This window comes from Nematolebias whitei, chromosome 11 (assembly GCF_014905685.2).
Source record: "Nematolebias whitei isolate Nwh7 chromosome 11, NemWhi1, whole genome shotgun sequence".
Taxonomy (NCBI): domain Eukaryota; kingdom Metazoa; phylum Chordata; class Actinopteri; order Cyprinodontiformes; family Rivulidae; genus Nematolebias; species Nematolebias whitei.
Genome location: NC_056508.1, coordinates 30,875,436 through 30,888,912, shown reverse-complemented (window position 1 = coordinate 30,888,912; position 13,477 = coordinate 30,875,436). Strand labels below are relative to the sequence as shown.

At 39.6% G+C, this 13,477-nt stretch overlaps 1 protein-coding gene across 2 annotated transcripts in view; it reads right to left on the bottom strand.

Annotated features, from left to right (window-relative positions):
- Window positions 1-292: 292 nt before the first annotated feature.
- lmbr1l (limb development membrane protein 1-like) overlaps window positions 293-13,477 on the bottom strand; it is a 19,948-nt gene continuing 6,763 nt past the window's right edge. The window contains exons 2-17 of one of the 2 annotated variants that reach the window (XM_037684164.1): window positions 9,290-9,374; window positions 6,069-6,102; window positions 5,637-5,776; window positions 5,030-5,133; window positions 4,814-4,937; window positions 4,664-4,732; window positions 4,512-4,576; window positions 4,210-4,308; window positions 4,059-4,119; window positions 3,885-3,961; window positions 3,732-3,809; window positions 3,564-3,637; window positions 3,284-3,374; window positions 3,120-3,186; window positions 1,315-1,476; window positions 293-855 (exon numbers count right to left, since the gene is read on the bottom strand). In XM_037684164.1, the coding sequence (XP_037540092.1) occupies window positions 770-855; window positions 1,315-1,476; window positions 3,120-3,186; window positions 3,284-3,374; window positions 3,564-3,637; window positions 3,732-3,809; window positions 3,885-3,961; window positions 4,059-4,119; window positions 4,210-4,308; window positions 4,512-4,576; window positions 4,664-4,732; window positions 4,814-4,937; window positions 5,030-5,133; window positions 5,637-5,776; window positions 6,069-6,102; window positions 9,290-9,374 (1,416 nt within the window). In that variant the 3' untranslated portion in view covers window positions 293-769. Of the gene's footprint in view, window positions 856-1,314; window positions 1,477-3,119; window positions 3,187-3,283; window positions 3,375-3,563; window positions 3,638-3,731; window positions 3,810-3,884; window positions 3,962-4,058; window positions 4,146-4,209; window positions 4,309-4,511; window positions 4,577-4,663; window positions 4,733-4,813; window positions 4,938-5,029; window positions 5,134-5,636; window positions 5,777-6,068; window positions 6,103-9,289; window positions 9,375-13,477 lie in introns of both variants that reach the window. The other variant, XM_037684163.1, reaches the window with a different exon arrangement.

The window sequence follows — 13,477 nt, the reverse complement described above, 5'->3', positions numbered from 1 at the left end:
GGTAAAATTAAAAAAATGAGAGGTTACAGTAACAAGATATTGCACAGTCCCATAAAAAACATCTTAAGGATTCACAGTTTGATTGGTTAATGCAGGAGTTTGTCCTGATTACTTATTACATGGTTTCATTCCCAACTTGTCACATTCAGTAGGCTTAATGTCGTAAAAAAAATAAAAAAAAAAACCTGAACAAAAAACAAATCTCAATTACATTTCCTTAAAAAAAATAAAAATTTAAAAGGCACTTCAACAAATAAAAAAAAAACTGACAGCATAGTGTGTCTTCCCACTCACATTTTAAACTTTGTTACAAAACGCATCCCGAGACCATGGAAGCAAAGGATTCCCAATCTTAAAACAGTTAAGAGTAATTTATTAGGAAGCCTTTTAGAAAAAAAAAACAGTCAGTAAATCTGAAACAGGAAGGAGGATAAAAAAACAGCTTGAACATACATCAGAATAACTGTGACTGTGTGGCAGGACTGCCAGCATGGCTTCCATCCTTTCCCCCCTCCTTGTCTGATCATGTCTGTGATGACTCAGCTCACAGTGGTGCTTCCAGTCAAATGGGAGCACGGTCTTGGATCCAGCATCAAAGCTGATCTCTGACCGGACGCAGCACAGACACCTGTGGTCTTCACCCATCCTGTCATTCAGGAAAGACCTGACCACCTGAGAACCAGCCAGGAGACCAAGCTGATGCTCCCGTTATTCCAAGAGGAGGTGCACTTGGTATGGCTCAGTGTTTAAATGTTCCAGAGAATAGAAGTCACTGGATTTTAGACAGTCCACTGGCCAGGAGCAGTCTGAACGGGATGGTGGGCCGTGACACAGTTATAGGCAGCCTGTGGAGCCCTGAGAGGAGAAAAAAAAATTTCACACAGTAGAACAATAAACTTCCAGAGCTTTATTAAAATGTTGATTTAAGTGAAAGATGTCGTTTAACCACTAAAAAGTAATTTGTGAAATAATGGAAAAGTGCAGGAGAGCTGATTTTGTGGAGAAATGCCATGTGTGTGTAGTTGGTAGAGGTTTGAGGGTGTTTCTATAACACAAGGGGTCCAGGGCGGTGTGCCTAAAGGTCCCCAACAGGACCCGACTCTCCTCTCGTCTCTACAATTTCCTGAAAGAATTGTGTTCTTTCTATCTGAGGAAGAGAGACCAGCCCCGTCAGGAAACGGGGCCCAGGTGGGGGAGACTTAAGGCACAGCTGTCCAAATATAACTAATTTAATCACAGTCCACAAACGTTAAAACGTATAAATATAAAAACGTATTGTTCAGTGAGCGATTCAAAAACTAGAAGTAGACTGACCAAAGGCCCGAATGAGCTCGCTCTGCACCGCCCAGGTGACCGTCTTTATAAGAGAGGCCGACGTGAGGCAAGCGAACAGCATGTTGTAAAGGAACACGATGTAGAAGTTTTCAAGCCAGTTGTAGCGACCAAAGTCTCCCAGTAAATCGAAGCTGGTGATTCCTGAGAGAAAGGAAGAGAAGCAGAGCATTTGTGAACGAGCTGCTCCAGATGACTCTCGGCTGTGGTCACTCAAACATTCATGACATTCATCTGCACTCTTGCGGGTGCTCCTGTAACTGCAAGTCAAACCAGTTAGTCAGCAGCTCTTCAGTTTTCATGGTTGCACAACAGAGATCCAAAATGTATTGTTTACCTGTAAACAACATACCCCAGTAACCAATGTGTTTTCATAGTTGGTGAAATCTTTACAAAAGTAAGAAAATAAAAAGGTTTGTAACAAAAATAATCCTTGCCTGTGTGCTTTCTGATATCAGATTAAATGTTGGTGCAGCTGCATCAGAGCCAGTGACTCAGAAAAACTCTAAATTGATAAAATACAGGTTTTTAAAGGAGGTCCTGGTTAGTGACCTCTGGACCCCCCCTCAAAATAAAGATGATCAATTTAAACTGTCTGCTTGGCTGAAGCAGCCTAATTTATTTATGGAGCAACACTTTAGCAGTATGGCTGGCACGTAGGCAAGATAACAGGCTGAAAACAGGCCAGCAGCCGCTGAACCTTCAAAATAAAATATATCCAAACAGGACCTTAATGCTCGAGCTGAACAGTGTCTTCAAATACACTTTAATACATAAATACAAGTTATATTGTATCAGCTGCGTATTTTAAAGTCAAGCTCTTCATGGTTTTTCATGACAAAAGGAACTGAACAGCTTGTGTAAGTCTAGGTAAAATGGTGAAAGTGGAAACAATGCCGCTGTCAAGAATGTCTTATTTTAAACACTGGCACCTGGTAGTGATGCAACAAGTTGTTTTTGAATGACTCTTTTCCAGTTGGAGTGAAAGAATATTAATACATGGGGGAAAAACATGGGAATTCTTAACATCTTTCAGCCATAGTAGTTTTTCTTCTTCTTTTTAATGATTATAAAGTGGAAACTATGGTCCTGGTAAGTGGGGCTTGTCCAAATATTCAGGAAAAAAAAATTGCTGACAAATTTCAAGTGTTATTGCTTAAAATACACATTCCTAGTACCCGGCCTAAAGTATCCCATAGAATAATTTAATAATAGTAATTTGTATAATTTTTCATGTTTTTGCAGAATGGCCTTTTTTTTTTTCTTTCTTTGCTAAACAAGAAAAAAAAAAAAGAGATTTTTTTTGTAGTGATAGAATTTTATTTTATTTTTATTTTTTTTACACCTAAATTGCCAACAAACTTCAAGAGAATAAAATGACATATTAAAATCAAAGTCCTCATATTCCTTAAAGGAATGCCCATTACAAACCACCTTTCAGGCCAGAGTTTTATCATCTCGATGGGGTTTTTCATTTTAGACTTTGGGGGTCAAATCTTGAAAATATCTTTGCATGAGTAAAGAATGAAACGGGCCCGCTTTATGAGGAGCAGAAATTACTGCAAGCAAGTCTTGTGCCTTTAGCTGTGGCTAGTAGGTGGGGCCCAGCAGAAACAGACGGGTGGGTTCAATATTCAAAGAAAAATCCAAAACACAACATTTTGCTTTAAATGCCCGGCCCTAAAACCTGAACAGCCCATGCTAAAAACATACTTTAAAATGAAATAGAACTGACACCTGGCAATAATGTTAACAAGTTAAATTTGTCATTTAGTTTACGTCCTTACCAAGTGTGCGTGAATAGACTGGCAGTGCAGAGCTCAGGATGAGCAGAGAAACACAGTTTGCAATGATCTGAAAGAAACACAAATTTAGAGGTAACTATCCTAACACCACCTCTGGTTTTAGCTGCAGCGAGTCCAAATAGACGCAGGAGCATTCTGCGACATACCTGTGTGAGGTTAGTGTCTTTTACTCTTGGCAGGAGACCACAGAACAGAGAGGAGCTATAGAAACCCACCACAGAGGACACCATCAAATAACTGAAATTCATATTGAGGATAACAAGGACATGAAGAGGAACGCAGATAATAAACGATGGTTGTTATTAGATTATAAACTGCTTTAATTTTAGAACTCTGTTCAACTCCAATAAGGGGTGTGAGCAACAGAAACGGTCCAATATTTATGGAAAACTGAGATATGTCTCTGGCCTGCTCTTTAAAGGATACAGAATAAGGACCACTTGGACTGCAGCACCCAGTGAGCCAAACATGGAGAAAGAGGCCATCCCCAGGTGAGGGTCCTACAACACAAAAGCACCAACGATCAGTGTTCTCCGATAACTGGCTGCTCAGCAGGAAGTGTTTAAAAATGTCATTCCAAACAAAACTCCCCACCTCCATCCCCCTGGGCATCGCCGTCTCGTCAAGCAGCAACTCCAACACGTTGAAACACACCATCAGTACACACATCACCTGGAGACAAGCAGCAATGGCATTTAAAACATGTGTTACTGCATAAAAGAATTTATGAATGTGGTCATTGTGTACCGTCAGTGCAAGGAGAACAAGCATAGCCAGTGGATAGCCCAGGTTTCGCTGCCATGGAGATGCTTTCCTACGCATCTCTTTGGGGAAAAGAAGAAAGAAAAGCGACAACAAATGAGCAACGAGTGACGGTGTACTGATAATACTGCAGAAAGAGGTTTCTTCAGTCAGTCTTACCCAGAGCGACACGTTTGCTCTGGACTGTTTCGTACTCTTTCCTCATAGCCTCCATGTTCAGCTTGACCCAACATGATGCAGTGGTACCTTCAACCAGACAGACGGCACACAAAAAGTCCTTGAAAGTTTACAGTTGGGTCATAAAAATGACAAAGAGTATAAACGTCACATCCTTACAGTTGAGTTTCCTGTAGAGTGAGTCTTCCTCGAATCCAGTGCAGCTCAGTGTATCTTCTACGTCCTCCAGCAGCTGAACACAACAAGATGGATCAGTGTGGAAATACAACTCGCTGCTTTAGTTTGTTTTTTTTCCTGGTTTCTTTTAGTGAAAATGTATTTAAAAACTATGATTTAAAGTGAGTAAACTGATTCTGAAGCATCACATTGAAAGCTAAGCTGTACACACTAGTATTTGGTGCATGTTAGTCCTTTAATTCTGGACATGTGACTTACCCTCGGTTTGACCAGCAGGCTGCCTGTAACACTGAACATTTGAGACAGCCCAAAGGGGGTGAACACTGAAGAGAGAAGACCCAGGTCAGTGTGTCAGAGTTGGACAGCAACATCCTTTTTAAGTAACTAATGATCATGGTGGGTGTACTAACGCAAAAGCAGCAGCACTCCGAACAGTGAGATGCCAGAGTACAAGTATGGAAGGTAATACTCCCACAGGTCTGCAGGTCAAAGAAAACAACGCAAGCAAGATTAATAAAACTACTTAATAACTCCATAAGGAATCTATAGATGTGACTCACCGTACAGGCTCTTTCGTGCGATGTTGTCATGGAGGAGGGCTGATGCCACCCACACAATGCCCAGCACAAGCAGCGCTAGCAGCAACAGCAGCACAACTGCTTCATACACTCGGGCCATTACTCCCTACACAAAAACAGGTGATTCAGTGCAGCGGTCCTCTTGTAACTACATCTTTAAATGGCTTTTAAATCTGAAAGCTGATAAGACACCGGCACCTTTTTAGATCCTGCAAATCCCTCAGACTCGGTGAAGAAATAGGCAAAGGGCATGAGAAAGACCAGAGACAAATTGGAGAAAAGAAAAACTAGGTTCCACAAGCCTGATGAGAAAGAGACAAAACGATCCTGTTATTTTTGATGAATCAGAATCACAACAAATAAAACAAAAAAAAAAAGTCCTAGCAGTACCACTATTACCCACTGTGAGGCGTTACACTGACAGGCAACACAGTTATAAAAACTGAAAACAAGATTGAACAATATAATGTATTCTTACATAAAACATGGACAACAAGCCTGATTTCATTCTAGTTTCACAATAAAAATGCATCGGCATTTTAAGCTTAAATAGTTTCATTTATATGTTTTGTAAATAGAGACATAAGCAACCTACATGCATTTACTGCACCTTTTCAAGCTTAGTTGTGTCTCTATAAGGCCAACGTGATTCCATCTATAAAAATTATTAGTTTGGAAACAGGCCAAGTGAGCTATTGATTTGGAATTCATCACCCACCCATGTCCTGGGTTTTATTCAGTTATTTATTTATTTAACAGTATCACTTTTAGCTAATTAAAGCCGTCGACTAATAAAAAAAGGTACCATGGATAAGAGAGCCGTTGAGCCACTGCATGTAGTAACTCTGTGGGAAGGTGAGCAGCACCTCGTTGGACAGAATAGAGATGGGAAGAAGCAGTACAGCACACACTGCAACAGACAGGGTGAATGTACACAACCACAGCCTAGAAAAGCAAATGCAAAAAAAAAAATTTAATAAATCTGTATGGTTGTGTTCAGCTGAATAAATCAGCCTCAGTGAAAAGTAAAGAGCATGAATGCCAACGTGATGGTGCAAAGTACAGAATGACGGTGGAGTCAAAAGAACACGCTGAGGGCAATGAATCTACTGAAAGCTGACCTCTGATCACTATTCATGTCATGCTGACTAGTATCTGTAAAGTCATTCAGGTTGACACCTAACTTAGCGACAACACCCGGTGCTAGCTGGTTAATTATTAAAGATTTTTTACTTACGCAATTTTATTGACGGTGGCATCTTCGTTATCATCTGAAAGAAAAAGGACAAACTAATAAGAAAACTCAACCTTCTTTTGTGTTGACAAGTTTGTGATCTGAAGTTTTCTGAGGCAGGTTGTCATGACACGGGTAAAAGATGCCGTTACAGACAGGTTTATGCACTATACACATGCTGAAGAAAGCTGAAGTCTCTGTGAGCTCACCAAGGGGCGTGAGTGAGGGGTGTAGAGACAAACAGAACAGAACATTTTGTTCATGCAGGACCAAGACCATTTCAGCAAATACATAGAAAAAGATTGGAGATACAAAAAACCAGCTCAATATCTTGCAACGTACTAAACATATGATGCAGCTAAAACCGATAAAGTGATATTTTTACACAAGTATGTGATACTGTAACATTTTCCTCAGCAGGAGTTCTCACATCTGGTTTATTACAAACGCCTGAGGAGGAAAAACCAGTTCTTGGTAACTGACAGTCACAAACATGTCGTGCTGAGGATTTGCACGATTGTCGTTTAGCTGCAGGGCTGAACTCCAGTTTGTTGATGCACAGATTTCAATAAAAGTGGGCTTATATACTTGGAGGGATTCCAGAAAGCCACACAATAAAATGGGACACAGCCACAGTGGAGCAGACAGATGACCACATCTGCTTACAATAGAGTATCCGTTTATTGGATCCAATCTGCTTTAAATCAGCACAGTCACAGCAGAGATTTAAACTGTTTTAATTTAACTAAAACATCTAAAACATCCAAGGGATGTTTGCTTGCAGGCCAAGGGTTTAATAAAATCTAAACACTGTTTCTGTTCAGAAAAACAACAGTTTTATAATTGTAGTTTTACGTGCCAGTTTTATTTTTTCAGGGGAATTTAAGAAGTGGGGTTCTGTTCTATGCTGTAAACCAGGGGTGTCCACACTTTTTCAGCATGCGAGCTACTTTTAAAATGACCAAGTCAAAGTGATCTACCATACTTAGGCCTGTTTACACGAGAACAACCTCAGGAAACGTTAAGTGTTTTTTCTATGTTTATTGGCGGTAATAAACAAAAAAACGAGTGGGTTTACACAAAAACGCTGTAGTTTCCATGTCAGTCGGGTTGCCAGATAAGGAATTATGAACTATTTTTAAAAAATGGTTGTAAGCTCAATCATCCAAGTAGATTAAAAAAAAGCACAATTTAACCTTTTTTTAAATTGTTATCTACTTGGATGATTGAACTTGCAACCCGTTTTCTGAACCACTTTGGTCTCAGGTTATTTCTGAGAGTAGCAAGTTGGCCACCTGGCCTAACATTTGATTGTTGTACATGATGATTGATCTTTTTGGATGGGTGTGTTTTGCAGGTGTTAAAAGCCTACTTTTGAGATTCCAACAGGAGGTTGGCTTGAAACAGCGGTGAAGGCTACCTATGGGACAGAGCTGGTTGGCAGGCCGTAGACAGAGGAAGTCCTCTGGACAGGGGACAAAACGTTTCTCGCTTAAAGAAACTGGTCCAGACGACACGATTTAACCTTTTTATTTAATACAACTATAGTACTGTTGCTTTAAAATTATAGTATTTTGACCTAAACTGTCATATGTGCTGAGTAAAGATATTCTAAGGTGAGGTGTGAGATGTGTTTTTAAGACATTTTAAATGTATCTGGCAACCCTGATGCAGGGCTCAGCTGCATTCATTGTGCATGCAGCGTCTGCATGATCACAGTTACATACAAACTAATGAATAAACTAACGCCTCTTTGGACCCTGGATTTTATGTTTTGCTCCTACATGCTGAAAAATGGTGAGTAACAGAAAAACACTCTGCATGCTGTCATTTATTGTAACTGTTGTTAGTGCAGAAAAACCTTTTGACTGCAGCTGCCTATAGTGCGCACTGCGCATGTGTGACTTCACACACAAAGAACTTCACACCTCCGTGGGGGGGTCCCCCCCCACCTTAAAATCTCCACTCTGAGACCTGGATTCAGAAACATTTGGTTTCAGAGCGAATGAGGACTGTTGTGTAAATGAACGGACGAACTGCAGCAGAAAGGCTGCAATTTCACGTCATGTACGGTAAACTGGGCCTCAGATTGGCTGCCCTGTATGTCAATCAAGTGACAAATTGCATAGTGAGGATGACGTCTATTTTTTTAATGCCATGCGATTTACCCATTATACCTTTGCGATCGACTGGTAGATCGATGTATTGGGCACCTCTGCTATAAACACCATCTTACATGCTGTAGAAAGCTTTTTGATTGACCTCAGTTTGAAGAAATAAAAGATTTTCTCTGACATTATTGAACAGCTAGTTTGAACGCAGCCATTTTAAAACAACTTCATTATCAACATTTCATAGCAGTTCACATGAATTATAAACTTTTCCACTGCTGTCAGTGTTGAATTACACAAGTATTTACGTTGAAGTTTACAATTATTTGCAAGCGCAAATAGCAGCAGCAGCTAATTAGCTGTAGCACTTCCTGCAGGAACACAATGTTTCTGCCATGTAAAGACAAATTGACAGTGAAAAAAATGTTTAAAAATAGTGTTTCCAGGAGCTGCTTTGACAAAGTTTTACAAGTAATCAGTAATCCACCTATTCTTGGCCTGCTCAGACCAGCCTTTAGCTTGTCAATATGGTCAGAATAAATGTTTCTCCAAACTGACATCATGAAGGAGCTACCTACAACACACAAGCTATTTATTATTTATAATACGAAGTTTCTTTCAGCTGCTCCCTTTTTAAGGAGTCACCACAACGAGCGAATTTGCAGGCAAAATCTGAACTATTCCTTAAGTGACCGTTTGGCTCGTAAAAATTTTTTTTTAAAAGTTCTACAACCCTCCAGCACCCAGATCCACAGTCAGGCTGCAAATGGTTGCACGTAAAACATTCCCCTTTAATTCTGAACGTTTCTAGTCGAGCTCCAGCAGCCTTCTGTTAAAAGAGAAAACTTGTCAACAAGTGTGCAAAGTTTCCTCAAAAATATGAACGCAATGAACATCGAACAGAAAAGAAACAAAGAGATTTAACGCGAACAGAGAAGGGAGTTCCTGGATGGAAAGAATGTTGCCAACACACTCAGCAGAAAGAAATAGCAACACATTAACATAACCAGTATGCTTTGTCAGCGTTGTTGTTTTTCTCGCTTGAGGCATTTCTCTGCAAGCCTTTAATCAAAGCTTTCTAGTGAAGGACAAACATCTCTGGTAAAAACTCACCTGTGACAAACTCAGCAGGCTTCTTGAAGTGGGTGAGAATGAGGTAGCACACCATGTAAAGACACGTGAACAGGAACACGCAGATCTGAAAGAGAGGCGCAGTGACATTTATCATCTCTGCGTGCAGTCAGCCGCGCTTCGTTTGCTGTCCAAACACCTGCTGCTGATGGACGCCACCCTTGTTTCAATTTTAAAATTATTCGGCTCAGATTTTTTTGGAATGAGCTGCAGAGTCAAGTGGAAGTGAAGACAAGAGACAGGGCTGCAAAAGCTGAAAACATTTGACTGTTTTGCCTCAGCCAATGAGACAGATGGCTTTCAAAGATTATTTCAACAAAGAAATTGGGGTCATGTCGTTAAACAGGGACAGTGTCTGCTTTCAGAGACAGATTAAGGGGTGTCAAAGATGGACAACTTAATCTGAGTGTGCTCTAGCATCAGATTTTAAAAACACTGATATATTAAATTAAATTTAGGTTAAACCTACATTTAGCCACAAATCCTTCGTCAGTCAACTAAACATTTTGTTAAACAGTTGAATAAAAATAAATTACAAAGCAAACCTAAATTATATTGTTTTAAACACATCTTCACTGTTCCAATGTAAACTGCCTTGCAGTAAATTTTATGTCACTCGTGTACAAACGTGTTGGACAGAATGTTGCAACATCTTCAGTCAATGACAACATTTCTGCATGTGGATCTCACAGGAGCCAAGCAGGAACGGCAGAATCGAAACGTTGGTCCCCGAGGTAACAACAGCAACAAACAAAGACTATGGGAGAAAAAAACATGCTTAAAATGTATTAAAATAAAGTCGCTTTAAAAGGCGTGTTATAATAGCTGTCCTCTGCATCCTACGAGTGAATATCCATGACAATAAACGTGTTGGTATTACCACTAAACTAAAAACAATCACCCACACCCCAATAACTCATGTCCATCAGTTTTACAACACTCATTTCATTTCATGCCCTCTTTAATATCCTTTAACAAAATATCCTTGAATAAGTGCGAAAAATTTGTCTTCAAACATAAACTGAGACATCAAGCTAAGCTGCATTCAGTTTGCAACAGCAACATTTAGCAAGAAACGTGCATCACTGAAACTTAAAGGATCATAAAAAACAGAATTGGACTGTTTCTGTGGAAACATATGAGCAACTCCACACCAGAAACAAAAGGGCTGTATGGTATACAACTTAATCAGCTCAGTCTGCACAGTTGTCCAACACTGCAGTCTAATTTGGCAACAGGCTTTTAGTGATGAATCCAACAAATGGAAAAAGCAGGAAATGCAGGGAAAACAATTAAAAAAAAAAGTCATCTTCTCCATCACCTGGCAGAGATGAACTACTCATTTTTGTAGAGCAAGTTTGATTTTAGAATTTGACTTGCTGATACAGATGTTGGTCGATCACAGTTTCATTTATAGAACAATAATTAATAGAATGCAACAATTCATTTATCGGTTCAACATTTCCTCAGTCTGTTCACAATAAAATTTTAAATATTATAAAACTGCCATTTTCTCCAAAGCAGCATCAGGCCATAGGTTTTCTCTCGGTTACTGATGAGCTGCAAATATTCCTCTACAGATTGTGAGACAAAAGGCATTCTACAAATAAAACTCAGCTAAAACTACACTCATATCTGCTTTATAAGCAGGAATATAGCCACATAACATTTTCATATTATTTGTGCTGCAAACCTTCAATACATAGAAGTGTACTACAACATCATTCCACCCCCAAAAAATTTAAATTTCCTCCTTTAAAGTGAACAAGTCTAGTGTTTAATCTGCCTTCACATCTGAGAAACAGTCACCAGTGAAATAACACTTATCAGTTTGACTCGAAACATAAGGAACAAGTTCACAAACATATTTCTCAAAGACATCTTAAAGTGTCATGATGCTGTGCGTCTCATTTCTCCATTATAAGAGCTGTATTTCAGCTGGATACTGATCCATCCTGATCCCTCGAGGCTCAGCGTGTACATGATGCAACACTGTACCGTTTACATCATCCCACAGTCACATCTGGCAACATCCATCCATTCATTCATTCATCATCTTTACCCACTTCTTCCTTTCCAGGTTGCGGGGGTCACTGGTGTCTATATCCAGCTAACTGTGCAAGAGGTGGGGGACACCCTGGACAGGTCTCAAGTCCATCACAGGGACACATGGAATTAAACAAGACAAACAACCACTCACTTCCATTCACACCTAGGGACAATTTAGAGTTACCCATCAGCCTAATGTGCATTTATTTTTTTTATCTGTGGGAGGAAACTGCAGGACCCAGAGAAAACCCATACATGCACAGAGAGAACATGCAAACTCCACCCAAAAAGGCCCCAAGCAGGGATTCGATCCGGCAACATTCTCACTGAGAGGCGACAGCTCCAACTGTGCAGCAACAAAAAAATAAATAATAATTTCCATCCATTCTGCCCATTTTTGAGGTCCTTTCTCAAAGAACAGCTCAATTCAACAAAACAAATGTGCATAAAAAGACAAAAACAAAACGGTCAAAAACGCATTATTCCAGTGTGAGACTGTAAAAATCGCAAAACGAGTCTCCACCTTTCCTTTGATGAGCAGAAAAACATCATGCCCGTCATACACTGAATCAAGTCTAAGTCGAGGTTTTTTCATCATGGTTTTCTCACAGCGATAACAAAGCGCATGTCTTTTCCGATGCTCTTTGTCTCAGCGGATGTGATTTTTCTCTCCTTTTGTAAGTTTTCTGTACTATGAGACAGGTTTGACAGATGAAGAAGGCAGTCTATTATTGCTTGACAGCAGGTTAGGTTTGTGCTGTTCATTGCTGTGGGCGAACCTGTGGACGTCTGGAATTTAAAACATGCTTTGTTTTGAAGCGGAGTACATTTTAGGTGGCGTCATTAATTCGTAGTGTTGCTTCCTTTGGTGGCAACACTCCAAGGAACAAACCACAACCACTTTTTATTCATTTACTGTGAATTTCAAACCAAAACCAAATGAAAAAGTGTGTTTTCTTCCTGCAGCCAACTTGTTTATTTTCTTGCAAACTGTTGACTTTGAATGTTTGTTCAGCTCTCCAAAAATCTATCAATCAGAAGAGTTTGGATGGTTTGTGAGAGAAACTAAACTTTTAATAAATTAGATGCAAACGGGTAAAATTTATTTTGATATTTTGATGGTTGAAATATGGTTATTTAACAAGTATCGCATAGAAAAAGTTACATCAGTTTCATTTGATACATCGCCGGATCCTGGGTCAAATTGTATGATTTTGTAGCAGCTTGATACTCCAGAAGGGTTTGATCTGATCAGACTTTGGAAAGTGACTGTTGACACAGGAATCTGGGGCCAAACTAAACACGACTTAATGCCAGAGGCAAAAGTCGTCTGTAATCAGACACAGCCTGGAGTAAAGCCCCACCTAAAAAGAAAAAAGACCAGTTGCCCCACAAAGTACGGTAGTTCCTCCAAACAAATTATGCAAATGGCCCAATTAGTTAGCTTGTTGTGCATCGTTTTGTTTTGGGCGTTATTCGGACAATTTGAAGAGGTTTTTAGAGATTCATTCCCATTTTTATTTTATTTTTTTAATTTACTTATTTGCAGTTATGGAGCAAGACAGATTATCACAAATGTTTGTCAGTAGATTTATCATAAAACCGTGTTTGCAGTGATCGGAACTCCAGGCAGCTCTAATAGAGTTTTACCGGAGCAGGAATTAGTCTACCCCATGTCAAACTGTCTTTATTTGTTATTTGCATCACACGTGGTACATGTGGTGGAACAAAATTGTGTACACAGGCTCCCAGGTACAGCGAACAAAAACATAAATTGTAAAGAAAAACAGTAATAAGATCTAAGATATGAACTAAGAAATACGCCAAGCGCTAGTAGTACAAAAACAAGAGCTCGTCGATATGGCCACTACTAACTCTGGACCTCACGTGTCCTTATCAAACACAGGAATAGAGTGGAGCAAAACCAGAGTGTCCAACAGTGGAGATTTGTTTTTCGAAAATCAATTTGAGAGACCAAGTTTAGAAGATAAATTACCTGAGTAAGCAGCTTGAAGCAGACAGACTACACATGAACTGAACACAGAAAACTAAAGACAGAAGGGAGACATACAAGACATTTTCTCTTTTCTTTTCTAAAGGAAAAAAAAGAGGGTGACAAAA